Source organism: Oncorhynchus mykiss, chromosome 15, assembly GCF_013265735.2.
Source record: "Oncorhynchus mykiss isolate Arlee chromosome 15, USDA_OmykA_1.1, whole genome shotgun sequence".
Lineage (NCBI taxonomy): Eukaryota > Metazoa > Chordata > Actinopteri > Salmoniformes > Salmonidae > Oncorhynchus > Oncorhynchus mykiss.
The window spans coordinates 19,458,625-19,485,964 of NC_048579.1; the positions used below are offsets into that span (position 1 = coordinate 19,458,625).

The 27,340-nt window shown below is 42.8% G+C and overlaps 1 protein-coding gene across 5 annotated transcripts in view; it reads left to right on the forward strand.

Annotated features, from left to right (window-relative positions):
* Window positions 1–27,340, forward strand: part of LOC110489742 (lethal(3)malignant brain tumor-like protein 4) — a 143,805-nt gene that overhangs the window by 55,858 nt on the left and 60,607 nt on the right. For all 5 annotated transcript variants that reach the window (XR_002468616.2, XM_021562594.2, XM_021562595.2 and 2 more), the window contains 3 exons: window positions 3,060–3,171; window positions 21,453–21,632; window positions 23,365–23,511. Coding sequence is in view for 4 of the 5 variants with exons in the window: in XM_021562594.2 (XP_021418269.2) it covers window positions 3,060–3,171; window positions 21,453–21,632; window positions 23,365–23,511 (439 nt within the window). In the remaining variant the exon portion in view is untranslated. The remainder of the gene's footprint in view (window positions 1–3,059; window positions 3,172–21,452; window positions 21,633–23,364; window positions 23,512–27,340) is intronic.

The window sequence follows — 27,340 nt, forward strand, 5'->3', positions numbered from 1 at the left end:
TAGTTCACACCCCCAATTTTGATGTCAACACAGTCGCTACAGTCCCATTAGTTTTCTTTGTAGCCTCGCTTGAATGTTGCGGTTGGGGTGAGTTTACGTTAGCTAGTTACGTAGCTAACAACAAAAATATCAGCAATATAGTGACAGTGAAGTAAAAGAACAGAAATGACTCACACTTGTGAAATAATCAGCCTGCATTTATTGCTGTTATAGTGACGTGCCCTAGTAGTTCCATTGTGCATTTCCATATTCTGAATCCATTCATACTATTTGACTTGGTGCAGACAGGCTCGGGCAGTCTGCCCCAGTGCCCCCATGTGGGAGCTAATGTGAATATCCAAGTGTATACATGTCTCATTGGCTGAGCAGTCAAATCAGTAAAAAAAAAATGTACCAGTATACACCCAAACCACTCAGGGCACAGGGAAATATACTTTTTATAACATCCGAAATTATATTTTTTTGGAAGGACATCTATTTAATTCATATTGTATTTCATTTTAAAATCTGGAACACTGGACAGATACTTAAATTTATAGCAAAGTAGTCGTTGTGATTGACAAGTTGGCACAGTGCGAGAAATCGACAAAAGTATTTTTGTCTGCACAGACTAATCACTTGACCTTTGAAGAATTTTTCTTCATTTTCGATGATGGCTGTGATTGTTTTTCTTGATGTATTACCATTGACAGTTCCATAATGATTTAGGGATACAATATAAATGGCTGCAACAGAAATCATATTAGAAATAAAAAACACAACTCTAATCTTATTCCAAGTGGAGGACTTGTGACTAGTGGAATAAATCTTTTCAATTTCCCCTTTTGGTAAACACATTTGGGACTGTGTGTGTGTGTGTGTGTGTGTGTGTGTGTGTGTGTGTGTGTGTGTGTGTGAGTTTTGTCTTGGCACCGGCAATACAGGCCATAAACCTGACTTGAATTCTATGTCTTATTTGGTTCTGAAGCTTGGTGCTTGATATATTATGGCAAGATAAATGTTTGATGTTGCTCTAGATGTCTTAATCTAACACATAAGCAGAACCATAAGGGCTATTTGTCTACCCTGACACTCAAAATACTTATTGGTCTACCCCAGCTAATCCTCTGTAAGGTCTCATTCATTGTAACTTCATTTCAAATAGATACTCATAACGCATGGGTTTGCACAGTTGGATAACTAAAACCCATGTTATAGGCGATGAGGCTATATAGGATAAAACATGGGTTTAAGTTATCCAACAGTGAAAACACTTGCATGATGAGTATCCATCTGAAATTAAGTTACAATGAATGACAATTTATGGAATTCAAGTTAAGTTTATGGCCTGCACAGTGCCTTCGGAAAGTATTCAGACCCTCTGACTTGTTCCACATGTTGTAACATTACAACCTTATTCTAAAATAGATTAAATAATCAGCAATCTACACACACTAACCCATAATGACAAAGCGAAAACAGGTGCATCCTGTTTCCATTGATCATCCTTGAAATGTTTCTACAACTTGATTTGTCTCCACCTGTGGTAAATTCAATTGATTGGACATGATTTGAAAAGGCACAAACCTGTCTATATAAGGTCCCACAGTTGACAGTGCATGTCAGAGCAAAAACCAAGCCATGAGGTCGAAGGAATTGTCCGTAGAGCTCAGAGACAGAATTGTTTCGAGGCACAGAACTAGGAACGAGTAACAAAACATTTCTGCAGCATTGAAGGTCCCCAAGAACACATTGCCCTTCATCATTCTTAAATGGAAGAAGTTTGGAACCACCAAGACTCTTCCAAGAGCTGGCCGCCCAGCAAAACTGAGCACTCGGAGGAAAAGGGCCTTGGTTTTTGGTCAAACTTCCAGAAGGACAACCATCTCTGCAGCACTCCACCAATTAGGCCTTTATGGTAGATTGGCCAGACGGAAGCCACTCTTCAGTAAAAGGCACATGACAGCCAGCTTGGAGTTTGCCAAAAGGCTACTTAAGACTGTCAGATCATGAGAAACAAGATTCTCTGGTCTGATGAAACCAATAACTCTTTGGCCTGAATGCCAAGTGTCACATCTGGAGGAACCTGGTACCATCCCTACGGTGAAGTATGGTGGTGGCAGCATCATGCTGTGGGGATGTTTTTCAGCAGCAGGGGCTGGGAGATTAGCCAGGATCGAGGCAAAGATGAACGGAGCAAAGTACAGTGAGATCCCTGATGAAAACCTGTTCCAGACTGCTCAGGATCTCAGACTGGGGCGAAGGTTCACCTTCCAACAGGACAATGACCCGAAGCACACAGCCAAGACAATGCAGGAGTGGCTTCGGGACAGGTCTCTGAATGTCCTTGAGTGGCTCAACAAGAGCCCGGACTTGAACCCGATCGAACATCTCTGGAGAGACCTAGACCTGAAAATAGCTGTGCAGCAAAACCCCCTCTAGGTTAGATTACTCGTTGGTTATTACTGCATTGTCGGAACTAGAAGCACAAGCATTTCGCTACACTCGCATTAACATCTGCTAACCATGTGTATGTGACAAATACATTTGATTTGACTCCCCATCCAACCTGACAGAGCTTGAAAGGCTCTGCAGAGAAGAATGGGAGAAACTCCCTAAATACAGGTGTGCCAAGCTTGTAGCATCATACCCAGTAAGACTCAATACTGTAATCACTGCCAAAGGTGCTACAACAAAGTACTTAGTAAAAGGTCTGGATACTTGTGTAAACGTGATATATCAACAACAAAAAATTATATTAATTTGCTAACACTTCTAAAAACTTGTTTTTGCTTTGTCAGTATGGGGTATTGTGTGTAGATTGAGGAGAAAAAAACGATTTCATTCATTTTAGAATAAGGCTGTAATGTAACAGAATTTTGAAAAAGTTAAGTGGTCTGAATACTTTCCAAAGGCACTGAATGTAGTTAATATACCACTGAATACATATGCTGACCCAATTTTACCTACTTGCCTGTTGACTAAATCAATCAATGAATAGCAAGCGTTATCTTCAAACTCTTTCTTGCCAGCCTCAAGCAAGCCTTGTGATTGGTTTGTTGGTTGTCATCCCCATCCAGCACACACAGGACCTTCTGACCTTAAGAGCTCCGTGACCCAGGGAGTGTGCCCCACTCCGGGCTGCAGGGGTGTGGGCCACATCAAAGGAGCCAAATACACAGGACACCACAGGTAAGACACCTATTGATGACTACATTGTCTGACAATATCTGCCGGTCCAGAAAAATCGCCAAGCCCCTAAACCCTGTAGATCTGAAGGGATTAGAAAGGTATCAGCAATATGATAGTAGTTCCACCTTGCTCTCTGAAAGGCTTGGTAGCATGTTCACCATGTTGCTTATACCCATCAAATCAAACACATCCTTTCCAATCCCTACAAGTGCTTAGAGGGTAGCAGCTAAGAATTGTTTCTGGGCCAGACCTATCACCAGCTTGGCTTTTCTGATAGCATGTCACCATTGTTTAGAGGCATATTTTGTTTGCTCAGTTTGCTTCTTGTGTGCCCATTGACACCCAGATCAGGAAGGACTGTCACGATCGTCGTAATTAGCGGACCAAGGCTCAGCATGATTGAAGTTCCACATCTTTATTACGGTGAAACTTTAAACAAAAACAATAAACCAATAACGAAACGTGAAAGTAGTGGTGCACAAACACAAAACAATATCCCACAAACACAGGTGGGAAAAATGGCTACCTAAATATGATCCCCAATTAGAGGCAACGATTACTAGCTGCCTCTAATTGGGGACCAGACAAAATACCAACATAGAAATATTGAGCTAGAACACCCCCTAGTCACGCCCTGACCTACTACACCATAGAGAACCAAGGGCTCTCTATGGTCAGGGCGTGACAAGGACTAATAACACAAATTAAGGTGTTATCTACCAACAGCTGGCTTTGGCAAGGTGAGATGTGGATGCCATTGTCTGTGGGTAATAAATATGCTGCTGTAACTGCAGCATTGCATGGCCTGTTGGTTGGCTCCATGCAACAATAGTGAGAGTATGTTGCTAGCATTAACATCTAGCTGACCTGGGCTTCTCTGTGGGGGAGAGGGCTGCAGCCAGCCGGGTTCTAAGATTTTTACCTAGGGGAGCCAGAGGTGCCTCCACAAAGGAGAGGAGAAAAAGGGATGATGGAGGAGAGGCACTCCTGGACCATGTTCACTCACGGAGCTCACATACGAGTAGCCTAGAGAAGTTAATCCTGCAGCTTGCAGGCCTGCTCCATGCTCTTCTCCCTGCCAAGACTCTGCCTGACTAACTGCCAAAGCAGCAGCGCACAGTCTATCACCGGCTGTCATACCACTGAGGTTATGGCCCTCTCTAACCCATTTGTTTTACAAAACACACCGCTTTGCAGAGTGCTTGGTGGAAATTCTTAGTTTTTGATTATTGAAGAGGATGTGTCTTTGAATATATGGCACTATAGGTGAGAAAATTAGGAATCTTGCCGACTAATTTTAATTTGATTAATTAATTTTATTTTGACAATGCCAGGTGTTGACTTTTTCAATAAACAAACTGTAGATCTCTCTCTGTTTTTATAATGTAGTTGGCAATACTATATGACAATGATAGTAGTAGTCCTTACATTCACCCCTCTGCTCCTCCCTCTCTCCCTCTCTCTGTCTCCCTGAGCGTCTGTCTGAGGATTCAACTCGCCCTCTGCTATTTTTGTGCCTCACCTTTTCCAAGGATATAATCAACTCTGAATGGAATGAGGGTGGAGTGTGCATATTCCCCCCCCCCCCCCCCCCCCCCCCCCCCAGCACACCCCTCTCCACAGCCCACTGGTGGATCCTTCTGATCAAGAAACAGAAAGACATTCAGTGACAGAGTCCTCCACAACCACAGTACCATGCTTTAAGCCCTGTTACTGCAGCAAAAGAAAAACTCTCTAGAAACGTGGCTCTAACCCAACTTCATTAGCAAATAATTTGAATTTCATCTGCATCAATTATCATAAACTCAGAACTTCAGTTTTATGTGGAGAATAACATATGCGGGTAGGAATATGTGACCGACTAGCTCGATTCGGTCTTATGTAGCAAAATTTCTAATTGTGTATTTTACATTGGATAAAAGTAGAGACTCCGAACTAGAAAATGTTGCTAAACTTGTAACGTCACTTTTTGAGAAAATGGACCTGAAATGTTTTGGTACACCTACTGGAGAGCTCTTCTTTGTCTACACCCATACAGCATAATTCACACCCTCTTAAGCCTTAGCCCCACCCATGTTTTTATGTTATCCAGAGCATTGGTGACTGCAACTGTGCTGCAGACAACAATTAAATTGCTCTTTTTTGCCAACGTTTACTGACACCGGAGGTATTCAACTAGTGTTGATCATTTGTAAATTCGTATACATAGATGGATGTTTCTCCCTCTTTCACGGATGGATGATTGCACTTGGTTTGAAGATGTCATCCGGAGACAGGTGTTTTATACAACAGTCTACTGTGTGTTCTCTTTTTGACTCGGTCTGCATATTTGCAATCAAACGCCAGCATTTTCTCAATTTCCTTAACTATCAAACTCTAATGCCACTGATTTAAAACTCGGTTCTCCAGAAAGTGGAGAGCAACACTTTTGCAGTTCTCCTACGTGATATCTTTCAAAAAAGCTCTGTTACTAAGGATTACCTACACAAACTGATCAGCGCATGTTATAGACCGAAGCGTGCTACATGGCAGAACAATCTGAACTCATCTCTAGGCATGTCCAACCCACCCATTATCTCAGCCAATCATGGCTAGCGGAAAGGTTCCTGTCTTTTTCCATGGCTAAACCAACTAGTCTCGTAATTTAACAATTGAATTCCTATTTACAGATGGCATACAAGTGTGTTAAGGCACATGAAAGTTTGCATGTTCCAGATGGCATTTCTGCCCCCCAAAAAACATTTTTATAAAAAAAAAGTTTACGTTCAAATGGCTCTTCTATGAAGTAGTGATGCGCGACATACGCGTCGTTTCCTGAAACGAGTCACATATAAATCACTTATTTTATGTTATTGTGGCATGTTTTCATTCTTTAATGGCCCCCGTCATTTGAGTAAACGGTTGTGACTGCTCAGAGGCTGTTGGGAGCAGAGACACTGAGGCTCACATTATTACACACATAAACACACAGGAACACAAACACACACAGCTGTATTCAGTCATCTGTGCAGTGCATGGTAATAAAAACATAATTCGACATCCATATTAAAATAACTAATCAGGAAGCTGAGAGCTATTTCATACCCCCACGACATTATGCTCCGGCACCCTCAATGATTTTGATGAAAGTATTATTTTTAATTCCAGAGGCGTTATTGGTGAAGAGGTAATATTATCCAAGTTTGAATTTTGGCATTAGCCTGAAGGTTTGGGAGTGTGGGAGCTCATCTACTGCTCGAGTCGAGCGTTATGCAATCTCATTATAATAATCTCATGAATATTTATAAAACAGTGACTTACTTTACTTTGAAGAAAAATAAATGTACATTTGTATGTGTTGAGGGACCTTCAGGGTGTTATACAATTCACCTTTCAATGATAATGGGTTTAACTTTTGACCTCAAAGGGTCAACTCATTTACAGAATACGACGCCGCACAAAGACAGGGCATGTTCATTTCCATTGAGATAACATTTGAATGGAAAGTGCCCACTTTAGCGCCGTGCCTGGGCGTTAGAAGAGCCCAGCACAGCTCTTTCCTGCAGTACAAATTGATCTTATCTCTCTAAACCATCTGCAGTGGAGGAAAGGGCACAGAGTGGGGCGACCAACCCCTCTGAACAGCGTAATTTTAGCTTCTCAACACTCAGACTACTGCTGCAATCTATTTTTGAGCTACTAAAACCCTCCCGCTTCAGTCGCCTGTAGTTCCATCATGCAGCATTTTGTTTTAATGAACGCAAGCATGGTCGATTTCCACAGCTGGCGTCAACATAAATTGTCTCATTGTCTGCTGAGAGCGCAGTTTCATCCCCTTATCAAAATGCACAGATGTATGTGTTTTTTTCCTTGGCCTGTGCTACGGTTTAGTTGGTTCCAAGGTAGAAGTGTGTCTGTGTCTGTCTGTATGTGTGTCGGCTCAATTTATGGCAACAGATGCAGGCCTACAGTGTATTCGGAAAGTATTCAGACCCCTTGACATTTTACACATTTTGTTACGCTACAGCCTTATTCTAAAATGTATTACATTTTTTCTCATCAATCTACACACAAAACCCCATAATGACAAAGCAAAAACAGGTTTTTAGACATGTTTGCAATTTTATAAAGAAAGTATTCAGACCCTTTACTCAGTACTTTGTTGAAGCACCTTTGGCAGCGAATACAGCCTCAAGTCTTCTTGGATATGATGCTACAAGCTTGTAGCCCTGCATTTGAGAAGTTTCTCCCATTCTTCTCTGCAGATCCTCTCAAGCTCTGTCAGGTTGGATGGGGAGTGTTGATGCACAGCTATTTTCAGGTCTCTCCAGAGATGCTCGATCGGGTTCAAGTCCGGGCTCTTACTGAGCCACTCAAGGACATTCAGAGACTTGTCCTGAAGCCACTCCTGCATTGTCTTGGCTGTGTGCTTATGGTCGTTGTCCTGTTGGAAAGAGAACCTTCGCTCTAGTCTGAGATCCTGAGCGGTCTGGAAAAGGTTTTCATCAGGGATCTCACTGTACTTTTCTCCGTTCATCTTTGCCTCGATCCTGGCTAATCTCCCAGTCCCTGCCGCTGAAAAACATCCCCACAGCATGATGCTGCCACCACCATACTTCACTGTAGGGATGGTGCCAGGTTTCCTCCAGAAGTGACGCTTGGCATTCAGGACAGAGAGTTCAATCTAGATTTCATCAGACCAGCGAATCTTGTTTCTCATGATCTGAGAGACGTTTAACTTCTTGGTGACAGGGAGGCAGTATTGAGTAGCTTGGAGGAATAAGGTGCCCAGAGAAACTGCCTGCTACTCTGTCGCAGATGCTAATATATGCATATTATTAGTACTATTGGATAGAAAACACCCTGAAGTTTCTCTAACTGTTTGAATGATGTCTGTGAGTATAAAAGTACTCATATGGCAGGCGAAAACCTGAGACAAATCCAACCAGGAAGTGGGAAATCTGAGGTTTGTAGTTTCATTTAAGTGATTGCCTATCCAATATGCTGTGTCTATGTTGCCAGATTGCACTTCCCAAGGCTTCCAGCAGATGTCAACAGTCTTTAGAAAGTTGTTTGAGGCTTCTTTTGTGGAAGGGTGTCGAATAAGAGCTGTTTCATCAAGTGAACTAGGCTGAGGCCAATCAGTTGTTTACTGCGCGGTGACACGGGCGTGCCATTCCTTATTTTTTTCTCTGTAATGAATATGCTTCTGTCCGGTTGGAATATTATTGAAGATTTATTATAAAAAGACCCTAAGGATTGATTGTAAACATCATTTGACATGTTTCTACAAACTGTAATGCAACTCTTTTGACTTTTCGTCTGGATTTTGCCCTCATGCATTGTGCCTTTGGAAGAGTGAACTAAACGCGCAAACAAAACGGAGGTATTTGGACATAAATATGGACATAATTGAACAAAACAAAAATTTCTTGTGGGAGTCCTGGGAGTGCATTCCGATGAAGATCAGCAAAGGTAAGTGAGGATTTATAATGCTATTTATGACTTTTGTTGACTCTACAACTTGGTGGGTAACTGTATTACTTGCGTTTGTGGCTGAACACTGTTCTCAGATTATAGAATATTGTGCTTTTGCCGTAAAGCTTTTTTAAAAATCTGACACAGCGGTTGCATTAAGAACAAGTTTATCTTTAACTCTATGTAAAACATGTATCTTTCATCAAAGTTTATGATGAGTATTTCTGTTATTTGATGTGGCTCTCTGCAATTTCTCCGGATGTTTTGGAGGGATTTCTGAACATGGCACCAATGTAAACTGAGGTTTTTGGATATAATTATGAACTTGAACGAACAAAACATACATGTATTGTGTAACATTGAGTTCTGGGAATGTCATCTGACGAAGATCGTCAAAGGTTAGTGATAAATTTGATCTATATTTCTGCTTTTGGTGACACCTCTCTTTGGTTAGAAAATGGCTGAATGCTTTCTGTGACTAGTTGCTAACCTAACATAATGATATGTTCTGCTTTCGCCGAAAAGCCTTTTTGAAATCGGACACTGTGGTTGGATTAAAGAGAAGTGTATCTTTAAAATGATGTAAAATACTTGTATGGTTGAGGAATTTTAATTATGAGATTTCCGTTTTTTTTTTATTTGGCGCCCTGCAATTTCACTGTCTGTTGGCGAGGTGGGACGCTAGCGTCCCGAACAATCCCAGAGAGGTTAAGTGCCTTTTGGCAAACTTCAACGGGCTGTCATGTGCCTTTTACTGAAGAGTTGCTTCTGCCTGGCCAATCTACCATAAAGGCCTTATTGGTGGAGTGTTGCAGAGATGGTTGTAATTCTGGACGTTTGACCAAGAACCATTGGGTTCTTGGTCAACTCCCTGACCAAGGCCCTTCTCCTTCGAGTGTTCAGTTGGGCCGGGTGGCCAGTCTAAGAAGAGTCTTGGTGGTTCCAAACTTATTTTATTTAAGAATGATGAAGGCCACTGGGTTTTTGGGGACCTTCAATGCTGCAGAAATACTTTGGAACGCTTCCACAGATCTGTTCCTCAACACAATCCTGTCTCGGAGCTCCACGGACAATTCCTTTGACCTTATGGCTTGCACTCTTAACTGTGGGACCTTAAATAGATAGGTGTGTGCCTTTCCAAATCATGTCCAATCAATTGTCTCCTTATCTATGCCTGTTAACACTGTTTCCAGTGGACATTTTTTCTTAGTAAAATTCATGGCCGGACTTGAGATGCATCGAGGGAGCTGGTCTTATGGACTGTAATGGAGCGTGAAGAAGTGGGCTTTTGTGATGTGTCAGAGGAACCTTTTCTTGTTCTCTGATTTCCCACTCCAAACCAGCTGTAAGTTCCAGTGTTTCCTTTAGCATTGTATAGGCGGATGTGGCCCCCAGCTAAGAGAGTTTGGCCTCTATTGGTTGACAGTTGTCGTGTCAGAGCATGGATGTTGCTTTGGGGGACTTAAGAGGTGCCCAGCCTTGAAAGTAATCTTGGTGGGGGAAACATGTACAACAAATGAGAGCAGTTGGCCCTCACCACCCCACTTGCTGTTACACTTAGTGACCCCTCATTTACTCGTTGTTGTATATTTCTTTGCAGCCAAAAGAATGTAAGGGTTGTCAACTATTGTTGCCTATCAACAATGACAAGCCACCAGGTTCTGACAACTTGGATGGAAAATTACTGAAGATATTGCCACCCATATTTGCCATATCTTCAATCTAAGCCTACTAGAAAGTCTGTGCTCTCCAGGTAGTATCAGGAATTCCCCAGGGCAGCTGTCTAGGACCCTTAATTTTCAATCTTTACTAATGACATGACACTGGCCTTTAGTAAAGCCAGTTTGTCTATGTATGTATGTGGATGACTCCACACTATACATGTCAGCTACACCAGGGAGTGAAATCACTGCAGCACTTAACAAAGAGCTGCAGTTAGTTTCAGATTTGGTGGCAATGAATAAGTAAGTTCTAAATATTTCAAAAACTAAAAGCATTGTATTTGGGAGAAATCATTCACTAAACCCTAAACCTCAACTAAAACCTGTAATACATAATGTGGAAATTGAGCAAGTTGAGGTGACCTAAACTGCTTGAAGTAACCCTGGATTGTAAAACTGTCATGGTCAAAACATGTTGATACAACAGTAGCTAAGATGGGGAGAAGTCTGTCCATAATAAAGCGCTACTCTGGCTCCTTAACTTCTCTAGGGTAGGGTGCACTATTTTCACCTCCGGATGAGAAGCGTGCCCAAAGTAAACTGCCTGCTACTCAGGCCCAGAAGCTAGGATATGCATATAATTGGTAGATTTGGATAGAAAACACTTACAAAACTGTTAAAATAATGTCCGAGTATAACAGAACTGATTTGGCAGGCGAAAACCTGAGAAAAATCCATCCAGGAAGTAGGATTTTTTTTATTTTTGTAGTTTTCTATTCAATGCCATCACACATTTCCTATGCATTCCACTAGATGTCAACAGTCTTTAGAAATTGTTTCAGGCTTGTATTCTGAAAAATGAGGGAGTAAGACCAGTCTGAATGACTGGATCCTAAAGTGTCAGAGTTTTTTTTATGCGCAATCCCGAGAGCGCGCCTTTCTCGTTTACCTTTTATATTGGCAACGTTATTGTCCGGTTGAAATATTATTGATTATTTAGGCTAAAAACAACCTGATGATTGTATATAAACATCGTTTGACATGTTTCTTTGAACTTTACAGATACAATTTGGATTTTTTTTGTCTGCCTGTTGTGACTGCATTTGAGCCTGTCGATTACTGAAGAAAACACACAAACAAAACAGGGTTTTTTGGATATAAAGAGAGACTTTATTGAAGAAAAAAAACATTTATTGAGTAAATTAATGTCTTCTGAGCGCAACCATATAAAGATCATTAAAGGTAAGTGATTAATTTTATCTCTATTTCTGACTTGTGTAACTCTTCTACTTGGCTGGTTACTGTTTGTAATGATTTGTCTGCAGGGCGATGTTCTCAAAAAATCGCATGATATGCTTTCGCCGTAAAGCCTTTTTGAAATCTGACACCGTGGTTGGCTTCAGAAGAAGTTAATCTTTAAACCTATGTGTAACACTTACATGAAGGGCCTCCTGGGTGGCGCAGTGGTTAAGGGCTGTGCCACCAGTGACTCTGGGTTTGCGCCCAGGCTCTGTCGTAACCGGCCGCGACCGGGAGGTCCGTGGGGCGACGCACAATTGGCATAGCGTCGTCCGGGTTAGGGAGGGAGTGGCCGGTAGGGATATCCTTGTCTCATCACGCACCAGCAACTCCTGTGGCGGACCAGGCGCAGTGCACGCTAACCAAGGTTGCCAGGTGCACAGTGTTTCCTCTGACATATTCGTGCGGCTGGCTTCCGGGTTGGATGCGCACTGTGTTAAGAAGCCATGCAGCTTGGTTGGGTTGTGTATCGGAGGACGCATGATTTTCAACCTTCGTCTCTCCCGAGCCCGTACGGGAGTTGTAGCGATGAGACAAGATAGTAGCTACTAACAATTGGATACCACGAAATTGGGGAGAAAAAAGGGGGTAAAATTTAAAATTAAAAAAACACTTACTTGTATGTTTTCTGAATTTTTATAATCAGTATTTCTGTTTTTGAATTTGGCGCTCTGCAATGTCACTGGATGTTGGTCAGGTGGGACGCTACCATCCCACGTACCCTAGAGAGGTTTTAACAAGGCAGGTCCTACAGGCTCTAGTTTTGTTGCACCTGGACTACTGTTCAGTCGTGTGGTCAGGTGCCACAAAGAGGGACCTCTGAAAATTACAGGGCTGCACTGCTGGCCCTTAAATGGACACAGAGAGCTAATATGCATGTATATTTCTCATGGCTCAAAGTGGAGGAGAGACTGACTCCATCACTACTTGCTTCTGTAAGAAGTTTTGAAATGCTGAATGCACCCAGGTGTCTGTTTAAATTACTAGCACACAGCTCGGACACACATGCATACCCCACAATACATGCCACCAAAGGTCTCTTCACAATCCCCAAGTCAAGAACAGACAATGGGAGGCGCACAGTACTACGTAGAGCCATGGCTACATGGAACATTCTTCCACATCAGGTAACTGATGCAAGCAGTAGAATCAGATTTAAAAAACAGATAAAGATACATCTTATGGAACAGCAGGGACTGTGTTCCATAAGACACACACTCTACACACATACACATGGATTTTGTATTATAGATAAGTGGTGGTAGTAGAGTGATGGCCTGAGCGAACACACAATGTTTTGTGAAAAATGTCATGACATGTAATGTCATGTATTATTTTAAATTGTATATAACTGCCTTAATGTTGCTGGACACCAGGAAGAGTAGCTCCTGCCTTGGCAGCAGCTAATGGGGATCCTTAATAAATGCAAATACAAAACTGTATCTGTAAATATATACACTCACTCTGTTAGCCAAGGCCTTAAAAGATAGCTATAGCCTCAAGTTTAAAGAAATAGAGCCAGTTAATTCTGCAGATTAGAGTCCATATTTTCAAAGGAAATTGAAGGACTAACAGAACAGACAGATAGCAATGAAAACTGTACCATAAAGGCTCAGAGTAAGTTGGAGGAAAAACAAAACGAAATGGAGGAACTTATACAAGAAAGATCCAGTGTAATATATTATAAAAAATAAAGCAAACTGGATGGAATATGGGGAAAATGCACCAAATTATTTTTCAATTTTCAACATAGAAATGCTATCTTTTATTTTTTTACTGAAACTTGTTACAAATGATGGAGTCACTCATGATTCACTGAACGATATTTTGAAAGAGGAGGTAAAGTACTTTTGAAAGAGGAGGTAAAGTACTAGAATATGTTTTCATTTCAGTCTCCTCCATCTCCACTAACCTCAGCTAATTGTATGGACTTTTACCCTATTAATAATGTAAAATTAACATCTGTACAGAAAGACTCATATGAAGGCCAAATTACAGAGGAGGAACTTCTTGATGGAATTAAAGCCTTTAAGTATGGGAAAACTCCAGGGCTGGATGGCATACCAGTGGAAGTATACCAGAGGACCATTATAAGCATGTTTTAGCCACTCTTATATAAATGCTAGATTATCGGACACGCAACAAGGTCTGATTTCAGTATTACTGAAACAAGATCCAAGTGGTGTATATATAAAGATCCAGTCCATTGAAAAAATTTGAGGCCTCTTACACTTCAGTGTTGTGATGCAAAAATTCTAGCTAAATGCTTGGTGCATAGACTTAAAATGTTATTATTCATCCTAATCAGACAGTTTTTTTTACATGGACGATACATTGGAGATAATATAAGACAAGTACTGGAAATAGAATACTATGAAATATCGGGGAAACCAGGCCTGGTTTTCGTAGCTGACTTTGAAAATACTTTTGATAAAGTACGACTGGAGTTTATATATAAATGCCTGGAATATTTCAATTTTGGAGAATCTCTTCTAAAATGGGTTAAAGTTATGTATAGTAACCCTAGGTGTAAAATATTAAATAATGGCTACATCTCAAAGTTTTAAACTGTCAACAACGTTTCTATTTATTATTGCCATCGGAATGTTAGCTGTTAAAATTAGAAAAAATGTAAAATAATACAATTAAAATTGTTAAAATTAAAAATAATATTAAAAATCCATGGATTAAAAACTACGGTGTCATTGTACGCTGATGATTCATTTTTTCTTTTAAAGAAATGTTAATTATTATACAAAATTCTTTCTACCAATAGAATGTTATATGTGGGGATACAATCTTCCCAGCTCTGCAGATTTTGCTGCGAGGAGGCAGAGTCAATAGATCATTTATTTTGGTACTGTCCATATGTAGCTTGTTTTTGGTTAGAGGTCCAGGAATGGCTGAAGAATTGCAACATTTACCTAGAACTAACGCTGCAGATAGCACTACTGAGGGATTTGAAAAGTCATAGTCAATCGATCAATAATTTAATAATTATTTTAGCAAACATGTTTATCTTTAATTTACAATCTTTAGAAACTATGAGAATAGATTCATAACTTTTGTGAAGCATCACAGCACAGTTTAAAAATATATGGCAAATAGAAATCCAAAATGGATGGTGTTAAGAGATAGATGGGAGGGGTTTAATGGAGCTGAAAGGTGGGACTAATAACAACAAGGTAACAAATGTAAAACATACGAGGTCTGTGAAATGTATATAGGTTCAGAACTTTTGTGAAATAGCACAGTTACAAATAGAAATCAGATGGACATCAGAAATAGAGGAAGGACAGGACTAAAAATAAACAAAATATAACTATTGTAAAATAGATTGTCTGTAAAATGTGTATAGTTTGTATAAACTGAAGGTAGAAGCCTACGTGTTATTGTTTATTAGTGTACTCCAATTGGGGGAGGGGTGGTAGGGTTTACAGGGAATAATAAAGGTATATTTAAAAAAAGAAAAAAATAGTGTGCACAGTTGAAGTTGGAAGTTTACATTCCAACCTTATTGTGTCATAAACACATTTATCCACTCCACAAATGTCTTGTTAACAAACTATAGTTTTGGCAAGTCTGTTAGGACATCTACTTTGTGCATGACAAGTAATTTTTACCAACAATTGTTTGCAGACAGATTATTTCAGACTGTATCACAATTCAGACTGTATCACAATTCCAGTGGGTCAGAAGTTTACATACACTAAGTTGACTGTGCCTTTAAAAAGCTTGGAAAATTATGTCATGGCATTAGAAGCTTCTGATAGGCTAATTGACATCATTTGAGTCAATTGGAGGTGTTCCTGTGGATGTATTTCAAGGCCTACCTTCAAACTCAGTGCCTCGTTGCTTGACATCATGGGAAAATCAAAAGAAATCAGTCAAGACTGAAGCTCAGGAAGAAGACGCGTTCTGTCTCCTAGAGATGAATGTATTTTGGGTGTGAAAGGTGCAAATCAATCCCAGAACAACAGCAAAGGACCTTGTGAAGGTACAGGGGGAAACAGGTACAAAAGTATCAATATCCACAGTAAAACGAGTCCTGTATCGACATAACCTGAAAGGCCGCTCAGCAAGGAAGAAGCCACTGCTCCAAAACCGCCATAAAAAAGCTTGACTATGGTTTGCAACTGCTCATGGGGACAAAGATCGTACTTTTTGGAGAAATGTCCTCTCGTCTGATGAAACAAAAATATAATTGTTTGGCCAAAATGACCATCGTTATGTTTGGAGGAAAAATGGGGATGCTTGCAAGCCGAAGAACACCATCCCAACCGTGAAGCACAGGGGTGGCAGCATCATGTTGTGGGGTTGCTTTGCTGCAGGAGGGACTGGTGCATTTCACAAAATAGATGGCATCATGACGCAGGAACATTATGTGGATATATTGAAGCAACATCTCAAGGCATCAGTCAGGAAGTTAAAGCTTGGTCACAAATGGGTCTTCCAAATGGACAATGACCCCAAGCATACTTTCAAAGTTGTGGCAAAATGGCTTAAGGACAACAAAGTCAAGGTATTGGAGTGGCCGTCACAAAGCCCTGACCTCAATCCTATAGAAAATGTATGGGCAGAACTGAAAATGTGTGTGCGAGCAAGGTGGCCTACAAACCTGACTCAGATACACCAGATCTGTAAGGAGGAATGGGCCAAATTTCACGCAACTAATTGTGGGAATCTTGTGGAAGGCTACTCGAAACGTTTGACCCAAGTCAAACAATTTAAATGCAATACTACCAAATACTAATTGAGTGTATTTGAACTTCTGGGAATGTGATGAAAGAAATAAAAGCTGAAATATATCATTCTCTCTACTATTATTCTGGCCTCTTCATTGAAGTTTGTAATGAATATTTCTTGTTTATTTCAAGGTTTGTCACGTTGTTTTGTGGAATATTGTTGTCGTCTCTTCCGTGTGAGTCATGATCCAAAGTAGAATTCGCTGAACTGAACCAAAAGAAGCATGAGAAGAGAGAGAGAGAGGGAGGGAGGGAGAGTGAGACAATAGAGAAAGGGAGAGAGAATTTCTAAAACAGTGGTTTGCTGCAGGAAAAGTGCTCTGGCTCAGCAAAGCCTAGAGATGTATATCATTAATTTCTTTGAGCACAATAGCAATGTGTCTCTACTCTTTACTGTTTCTGGTTGACCGGACCTCAGCACCACATTGTGGCCAGATTCACACTGTGACTTTCTCCACATGGTAATTTTGAAGGGATGGTTTGACTGATGCGCTGTGACATCAGACTCCCCCCATCGCGACGTCCCCAAAGGCTAACTCTCTAGCCCTTGCTATCTCCTTGCTTGCAAATTCGGCCTGCTAACTGCTAGCTTGTTTAGCCCGGTCCGCTAACTGCTACCGTGTTTAGCACCGTCTACTAACTGTTAGCTTGTTAGCACAGGCCTGCTAACCATCTGAATCGCCGCGTCCCAAACACTCACTGAACCCATATTTACTTTCTATCCCTTTTCGATTTTTTATTTGTTTATACCTTCCGGGAACCTGCCTCACCCAATGTGATACGGAACCGCTATTATCTTTACACTTTTAGAACACACTCAAGAACCTTCAGAAGCTAACCAGCTAACTGGCTACAAGCTATTTAGTCATTGTTAGTTTTCTAACCTGGATAACACTCGCCAGTCCAGCTTCCTTGCCCCATCCACCGCTGCCCCTTGGACACTGATCACTTGGCTACATAGCTGATGCATGCTGGACTGTCCATTAATTCACGGTAATCCATTCTGCTTGTTTATGTTTTATCTGTCGGCCCCAGCCGCATTTAGGCTCTGTGTGTAGTTAATCCGACCCTCTCTGCCTAATCAATCGCCATTCTACCTGCTGTTGTTGTGCTAGCTGATTAGCTGTTGTTGTCTCACCTACTGTTTTAGCTAGCTCTCCCAATTCAACACCTGTGATTACTGTATGCCTTGCTGTATGTCTCTCTCAAATGTCAATATGCCTTGTATACTGTTGTGCAGGTTAGTTATCATTGTTTTAGTTTACAATGGAGCCCCTAGTTCCACTCTTTATACCCCTGATACCTCCTTTGTCCCACCCCCCACACATGCGGTGACCTCACCCATTACAACCAGCATGTCCAGAGATACAACCTCTCTCATCATCACCCAGTGCCTGGGCTTACCTCCGCTGTACCCGCACCCCACCATACCCCTGTCTGCGCATTATGCCCTGAATATATTCTACCATGCCCAGAAACCTGCTCCTCTTATTCTCTGTCCCCAACGCCCTAGGCGACCAGTTTTGATAGCCTTCAGCCGCACCCTCATACTACTCCTTCTCTGTTCCGCGGGTGATGTGGAGGTAAACCCAGGCCCTGCATGTCCCCAGGCACCCTCATTTGTTGACTTCTGTGATCGAAAAAGCCTTGGTTTCATGCATGTCAACATCAGAAGCCTCCTCCCTAAGTGTGTCTTACTCACTGCTCTAGCACACTCTGCTAACCCTGATGTCCTTGCCGTGTCTGAATCCTGGCTCAGGAAGGCCACCAAAAATTCTGAGATTTCCATACCCAACTATAACATCTTCCGTCAAGATAGAACTGCCAAAGGGGGAGGAGTTGCAGTCTACTGCAGAGATAGCCTGCAAAGTAATGTCATACTCTCCAGGTCCATACCCAAACAGTTCGAACTACTAATTTTGAAAATTACTCTCTCCAGAAATAAGTCTCTCACTGTTGCCGCCTGCTACCGACCCCCCTCAGCTCCCAGCTGTGCCCTGGACACCATTTGTGAATTGATCGCCCCCCATCTAGCTTCAGAGTTTGTTCTGTTAGGTGACCTAAACTGGGATATGCTTAACACCCCGGCAGTCCTACAATCTAAGCTAGATGCCCTCAATCTCACTCAAATCATCAAGGAACCCACCAGGTACAACCCTAACTCTGTAAACAAGGGCACCCTCATTGACGTCATCCTGACCAACTGGCCCTCCAAATACACCTCCGCTGTCTACAACCAGGATCTCAGCGATCACTGCCTCATTGCCTGTATCCGCTACGGAGCCGCAGTCAAACGACCACCCCTCATCACTGTCAAACGCTCCCTAAAACACTTCTGTGAGCAGGCCTTTCTAATCGACCTGGCCCGGGTATCCTGGAAGGACATTGACCTCATCCCGTCAGTTGAGGATGCCTGGTCTTTCTTTAAAAGTAACTTCCTCACCATTTTAGATAAGCATGCTCCGTTCAAAAAATGCAGAACTAAGAACAGATATAGCCCCTGGTTCACTCCAGACCTGACTGCCCTCGACCAGCACAAAAACATCCTGTGGCGGACTGCGCTAACATCGAATAGTCCCCGCGATATGCAACTGTTCAGGGAAGTCAGGAACCAATACACACAGTCAGTCAGGAAAGCTAAAGCCAACTTCTTCAGGCAGAAGTTTGCATCCTGTAGCTCCAACTCCAAAAAGTTCTGGGACACTGTGAAGTCCATGGAGAACAAGAGCACCTCCTCCCAGCTGCCCACTGCACTGAGACTAGGTAACATGGTCACCACCGATAAATCCATGATTATCGAAAACTTCAACAAGCATTTCTCAACGGCTGGCCATGCCTTCCGCCTGGCTACTCCAACCTCGGACAACAGCTCCCCCCCCCCCGCAGCTACTCGCCCAAGCCTCTCCAGGTTCTCCTTTACCCAAATCCAGATAGCAGATGTCCTGAAAGAGCTGCAAAACCTGGACCCGTACAAATCAGCTGGGCTGGACAATCTGGACCCTCTATTCCTGAAACTATCCGCCGCCATTGTCGCAACCCCTATTACCAGCCTGTTCAACCTCTCTTTCATATCATCTGAGATCCCCAAGGATTGGAAAGCTGCCGCAGTCATCCCCCTCTTCAAAGGGGGCGACACCCTGGACCCAAACTGTTACAGACCTATATCCATCCTGCCCTGCCTATCTAAGGTCTTCGAAAGCCAAGTCAACAAACAGGTCACTGACCATCTTGAATCCCACCGTACCTTCTCCGCTGTGCAATCTGGTTTCCGAGCCGGTCACGGGTGTACCTCAGCCACGCTCAAGGTACTAAACGATATCATAACCGCCATCGATAAAAGACAGTACTGTGCAGCCGTCTTCATAGACCTTGCCAAGGCTTTCGACTCTGTCAATCACCGTATTCTTATCGGCAGACTCAGTAGCCTCGGTTTTTCGGATGACTGCCTTGCCTGGTTCACCAATTACTTTGCAGACAGAGTTCAGTGTGTCAAATCGGAGGGCATGCTGTCCGGTCCTCTGGCAGTCTCTATGGGGGTGCCACAGGGTTCAATTCTCGGGCCGACTCTTTTCTCTGTATATATCAATGATGTTTCTCATGCTGCGGGCGATTCCCTGATCCACCTCTACGCAGACGACACCATTCTATATACTTCCGGCCCGTCCTTGGACACTGTGCTATCTAACCTCCAAACGAGCTTCAATGCCATACAGCACTCCTTCCGTGGCCTCCAACTGCTCTTAAACGCTAGTAAAACCAAATGCATGCTTTTCAACCGTTCGCTGCCTGCACCCGCACGCCTGACCAGCATCACCACCCTGGATGGTTCCGACCTTGAATATGTGGACATCTATAAGTACCTAGGTGTCTGGCTAGACTCTAAACTCTCCTTCCAGACCCATATCAAACATCTCCAATCGAAAATCAAATCAAGAGTCGGCTTTCTATTCCGCAACAAAGCCTCCTTCACTCACGCCGCCAAACTTACCCTAGTAAAACTGACTATCCTACCGATCCTCGACTTCGGCGACGTCATCTACAAAATTGCTTCCAACACTCTACTCAGCAAACTGGATGCAGTTTATCACAGTGCCATCCGTTTTGTCACTAAAGCACCTTATACCACCCACCACTGCGACTTGTATGCTCTAGTCGGCTGGCCCTCGCTACATATTCGTCGCCAGACCCACTGGCTCCAGGTCATCTACAAGTCCATGCTAGGTAAAGCTCCGCCTTATCTCAGTTCACTGGTTACGATGGCAACACCCATCCGTAGCACGCGCTCCAGCAGGTATATCTCACTGATCATCCCTAAAGCCAACACCTCATTTGGCCGCCTTTCGTTCCAGTTCTCTGCTGCCTGTGACTGGAACGAATTGCAAAAATCGCTGAAGTTGGAGACTTTTATCTCCCTCACCAACTTCAAACATCTGCTATCTGAGCAGCTAACCGATCGCTGCAGCTGTACATAGTCTATTGGTAAATAGCCCACCCATTTTCACCTACCTCATCCCCATACTGTTTTTATTTATTTATTTTTATTTTTCTGCTCTTTTGCACACCAATATCTCTACCTGTACATAACCATCTGATCATTTATCACTCCAGTGTTAATCTGCATAATTGTAATTATTTGCCTACCTCATGCCTTTTGCACACAATGTATATATAGACTCCCCTTTTTTTCTACTGTGTTATTGACTTGTTAATTGTTTACTCCATGTGTAACTCTGTGTTGTCTGTTCACACTGCTATGCCTTATCTTGGCCAGGTCGCAGTTGCAAATGAGAACTTGTTCTCAACTAGCCTACCTGGTTAAATAAAGGTGAAATGAAAAAAAAAAAACATGCCGGGCCAAATGAACTCTCACACACAAACATGTCCTGCTGCTGCTGCATGGACTGGCCGGATGAGAAGTGCATGTTTTAACTGCCAGGTCTTTCTAGCACCATTTATTTTCTCTCTGTCTTTCTCTTTCTTTCTCAATCATGCCATTTCTTCTCTTACTGGCTCAATCTTTCAATCTGTCTACTTCTTTCTTTGGTCTCTCACTCTCTCTCTCTCCATCCCTATCCCTTTCTCTCACCCCTCCCCCTCCTTTTCTTTCATTTCTCCACAGTGCCTTCGGCTGTCCCTACTCCGACATCAACATGAAGAAGGAGGCTGTGCTGCCTGACCGGCTGGGCGGCGAAAAGCAGATCACCTTTGTCCCTGTGCACTTTGTCCAGAAGACCAAGAGGCTGTGCACTGCCGACGAACAGGAGGAAGCCACGCCCCAGGACACTCCCATGGAAACCAGGTGGGGGGAAGTGATGTCATTGTGATGATGTGTCAAGATGGCCAGCTGGCCCTGTTTCCATCCTCACTGATCTAAAATGATAGGATAGGTAAGAGCAAAGGTTCAACTTCATAGCTTTTAACCATCCAGACATGTCAGATCAGGGAGTGAAGAAAGGAATAATGCAATTTCCAATTATTTAAACATTGTCCGTGTCGCCACCCAACAGATATTTCTAATTGGACCTGCAGCCTTGGATGGAGAGGAGGCTTGGCTAAATGCAATCCCAATGTCATTGAACCTCTGTTTCACTTTCAGCTGAGAGGCCCTGACACTGTTCCAAACTAGAACAATTACAGCTGTCTTGACATTTTCAAAGTATTTATCTTAAAGTCATAACACAGCACACTACTCTCTGCAAATTTCAATTTTTCCAATGTTAGTGTTGGAGTCTGAGACGAGGCGGATGACGTGCCGTTGGCTCCTCGGCAGAGAAGTTTAAGGGTGGCGAATTGTATTTTTTCACAATGTCCACAGCAGAATCAGAAGCGTTTCGAATCAGAAGCGTTGGGTTAAACGCCGACTCAGCACTGCCGATCGGCTTAACTTACGCACTGCTCAGAAGGATTTTCTACTATTGCAGTGGGCTTGCTCTATTTGTCTAGGCCTGGCTGGGCTGTGGATGGCTGGCTGCCAGAGTTTACAGTCGGAAGCTTGTCAAGTGTAATAGCGGAGCGGGAGCCGAGCTGTGATGAACGGTTTTAATATATAACTAACTTGATTATCAACTTTTTAAATTCCCGCCAGAGGAGTCTTTAATGTGTCGGATGTAATCGTACATTGTTCTATTAATAAATCTTTGCCGTGCCATTGCCAAAGGTTGATTTCAGAAGCCTGCCAAGAAGTCTGCTAGAGTAGGCCGTACTCTACTCATAAATAAATACTGAAAAGGTTTTGTTCGAGGTCAGCATTTGTGTAAGGGACTATTGATCACTTACAGTACATGAAAATGTTTATTTCAAGAAATATCTTTGGTCTGGGCAGGTAGTAACAAAGCACACACAAATGCATCTATTACAATGAACTATGGACTACGGCCATCATTGTAAATAAGAATTTGTTCTTAACTGACTTGCCTAGTTAAATAAAGGTTAAATAAAATTTAAAAAATACCTTCTACCTGTCAGAGGTGTCTAGATAGTTTTCTTACAGCATCTAAAACAGTATTTTTTTGGACTGTACTGCTGATAAAGTATGTTTACCACTGTACATCCCACTACTGGCTTGCCATTGAAGCTAAGCAGTGTCAGTCCTGGTCGGTCCCTGGATGGGTGACCATATGTTGCTGAAATTGATTTTGGAGGGCCAGTAGGAGGCACTTTTTCCCCTGATAAAGAAAAACAGATCTCAATTCCCCAGGGCAGTGATTGGGTCTTTGCCCTGTGTAGGATACCCTCTTTCGGATGGGATATTAAATGGGTGTCCTGATTCTCTGTGGTAACCATCTCTGTTCAATGCCTTTTCTCTCTCACTCTTAACCTCTCCCTTTTATCCTCTCTCCCCCCTGCCCCTCACCCTATCTTTCTCTCTGTTTCTACCTTTTGCTCTCTCTATATTTCTTTCTCTCATTTTTATCCTCCCTCACTCAATCTCTCCCTTTACTCAATCTCTCCTTCCCCTCTCTCTCGCACTCCGCCCCTCGCTCCCTCTCTCGCTTTCTCTCCCTCCCTTTCTCTCTCCCCGTCGCTCTCAGGGCTATGTTGTCAGGGTATGAGGAGGCTGGTCGTCTGAGAGGACGACCCCCAGCCAACCCCCTGGTGAAGAGAGAGCCAAGGGAGGAACCAGCCACAGCTCAGGGACAGAAGCTCCTCTCTCTGGGGAAGAGAAGCCTACCCAGCAGGTAAGATAAGATGACTTTATTTGTAAATTGTGCACACGGTCCAACCGAAATGTGACTTCCGCTTTTAACCCAACCCCTCCGAAAGACACACACACAACCGGTCCAAATTTTTAGAACATCTACTCATTCAAGAGTTTCTTTATTTTGACTAGTTTCAACATTGTAGAATAATAGTGAAGCCATAAACGATGAAATAACAAATATAGAATCATGTAGTAACCAAAAAAGTGTTAAACAAATCAACATATATTTTATATTTGAGATTTTTCAAAGTAGCCAGCCTTTGCCTTGATGACAGCTTTTGCACACTCTTGGCATTCTCTCAACCAGCTTCACCTGGAATGCTTTTCCAACAGACTTGAAGGAGTTTCCACATATGCTGAGCTTGTTGGCTGCTTTTACTTCACTCTGCGGTTGGACTCATCTCAAACCATCTCAATTTGGTTGAGGTCAGGGGTTATCGAGGCCAGGTCATTTGATGCAGCACTCCATCTCTCTCCTTCTTGGTAAAATAGCCCTTACACAGCCTGGAGGTGTGTTGGGTGATTGTCCTGTTGAAAAATAGATGATAGTCCCACTAAGCCCAAAACAGATGGGATGGCATATTTACGGCAGAATGCTGTGGTAGCCATGCTGGTAAGTGTGCCTTGAATTCTAAAGAAATCACTGACCGTGTCACCAGCAAATTACCCCCACACCATAACACCACCACCTCCATGCTTTACGGTGGAAAAATACGCATGCGGAGATCATCCGTTCACCCACACCGCGTTACATAAAGACGTGGTTGGAACCAAAAATCTCCAGACCAAAGGACAAATTTCCACCTGTCTAATGTCCATTGCTCATGTTTTTTGACCCAAGCAAGTCAGTTGCACGACTGAATGCATTCAACTGAAATCTGTCTTCCGCATTTAACCCAAACTCTCTGAATCAGAGAGGTGCGGGAGGCTGCCATAATCGACATCCACGTTTTCAGTAGTGGTTTCTTTGCAACGATTCAACCCTGAAGGCCTGATTCACACAGTCTCCTCTGAACAGTTGATGTTGAGATGTGTCTGTTACTTGAACTCTGAAGAGTTTATTTGGGCTGCAATTTCTGAGGCTGGTAACTCTAATGATCTTATACTCTGCAGCATAGGTAACTCTGGGTCTTCCATTTCTGTGGCGGTCCTCATGAGAGCCAGTTTCATCATAGCGCTTGATGGTTTTTGCGACTGCACTAGAAGAAACCTTCAAAACATCAACCTTCTTGACATGTCTTAAAGTAATGATGGACTGTCGTTACTCTTTGCTTATTTGAGCTGTTCATGCCATAATATGGACTTTTACCAAATAGGGCTGTCTTCTGTATACCACCCTACTGTGTCACAACACAACTGATTGGCTCAAACGCATTAAGAAGGAAAGACATTTTACTTTTAACAAGGCATACCTGTTAGTTGAAATGAATTCCAGGTGACTACCTCATGAAGCTGGTTGAGAGAATGCCAAGAGTGTGCAAAGCTGTCATCAAGACAAAGGGTGGCTATTTGAAGAATCTCAAATATAAAATATATTTTGATTTGTTTAACACTTTTTTGGTTACTACATGATTCCATATGTAATTTCATAGTTGTGATGTCTTCACTATTATTCTACAATGTAGAAAATAGTAAAAATAAAGAAAAATCCTCCCTTGAGTAGGTGTTGTGACTGGTAGTGTTCATATACAGGTTTTGGAGAGGTGCAAGGGCTGCCACACTGGGTGCTCTAAGAGCTCTTGTTGTAGGGGGGTTAAGTGCCTTGCTAAAGGGCACAACGGCAGACAATGGCATCTCATATTTGATACCAACAACCCTCTGGTTGCCAGTTCACGTCCTGGTAACCCCGGTAGCTGGCTCGCCCCTCTAACTGCTAGGCTACCTGCCGCCCCAGTACATTATACACTATATACCTCAGGCCATAAGGACTTCTTAATCATTTTACACTACTGATCCATTCGAGCTGTACTGAGCTGACCTGGTAAGGCATTCTCCATAGTTGCTGGAACCATGCTGCAAAGGACAATGTGAAAGGAATATTACAAGTCAGCATTCTTTGGTTCGGGTCAACAAAAAAGTGAAAATGTTTTTACTTTATTGCCGTACTCACAGCAGGTCAAGGCCGTGAGGCCTTCCTATCTCCCTACTTACTATCACCACCATGCTGGGAGAATAGAAAAAATATGTTTTATTGTCACTTACACCGGATAGGTGCAGTGGAAAGTGTTGTTTTAAAGGGTCAGCCATAGTAGTACAGTGCCCCTGGAGCAAATTGGGGTTAAATGCCTTGCTCAAAGGCACATCGACACATTTTTTCACCTTGTCGGCTTGTGCATTCGAACCAGAGACCTTTCGGTTACTGGCCGAACACTCTAAGTACTAGGCTACCTGCTGCCATAATATGACCTGTAATTGTGTGGATGTGGGTAACGCAAATCTTTGGCTAGTGTTTCACCACTCTGCATCTTCAGATTAAACCGGTTTCTCTGATGAACCATACAACAGCATTTGTTGACCATGCTGTGGCAGGTAATGTGTTTTTGAGTGAGAGAAGTTCATTGCTGATCTCAATTTCTTGAAATGAAATCAGCATGCTTTCTTTTTGTTTTAAAATAGTTAGCAGTAGTTCAGAAGGTCAGGGCCTGGTTTCCCAGAAGCATCTTAAGGCTCAATGGTTTTAAAAATAAACTTAACCTTTAGATGTTTTTGGGAAACCAGGTCCTGGTCATATGTACTGTACATCTTCCAAACGGCAGCCATCTTGTCATAAACATTTCTGAGATAGAGATTTCCGAATCTTACTTTTTGTGAATTGGTTTCACCTCCAAATCCAATTTCCTGTTCTGTCAATAATTTATAAAAGTGTTAGTCATCTCTTCATATAGCACCACCTGCATTTCCTCTCTCAGCGTCTCAGAGCTCTGTGTCACTGTCACAACTCTCTGTACTCTCTAACAGGGCGTTTTGAGACAGGCGCTTGCTCTGCCACCCGGCTCTTAGCGAGGCCCCCCTGGGGTTCCTCTTGGTCGGGTTGACATGGTGTTAATGCAAGGGCACTGATCCAGAACCGTCCATGATGGGCCACGCTCGCTCTGTCTGTCTCTGTGGTTACTGTGTTTAGAGCACTGAGATGCAGTGCAGATCACAGAGACACGAGGCAGGAGTTTACACACACACACACACACTCTCACCCATAACGCTGGATTGTTTCAATTGAACCCCCAATCTACCTAAGCCCACAAAACCTATTTAAAAAATAACAGATCTCTACTGTATCTGCGGCATCGATTCAAGTCAAATCAAATACTGCCACAAAATATTTATAGCTACAGTCTGATTTATCACTACTTCAGCCATAAAATGGCTACAGATCCCTTCAAATTGTGTTTTAACCCCTATCATAACTATCACTGTGATTTCACTTCCCTGTCACCATACTGTCACCATACTGATGTCAACGACCCACACACCCACCCGTCCAAAGCTCATGGAAATACAAATGCTCTGTCATTTAAAGAGCCATACTGTCGCAGATGGCTCCTCAGAAAGAGACGGTTGAGAGGGGAAGAGACGGTTGAGAGAGATGGGAGAGACGGGGGGGGGAGAGAGAAGGAGAGACGGAGAGAGAGACGGACAGAGAGACAGAGTGTGTGTGTGTGTGTACAGTAATGCCGTATAGAGCGAGCAGATTAGAAAACCCTACATCCCAGTGTGATTGAATTTGTTTTCCCTCATACGGCCCGCTCTAGCCAGGTTCTCCTGTGTGTACGTTTACGACGAGGAGCTGATTATTAAACCCTGTGAAA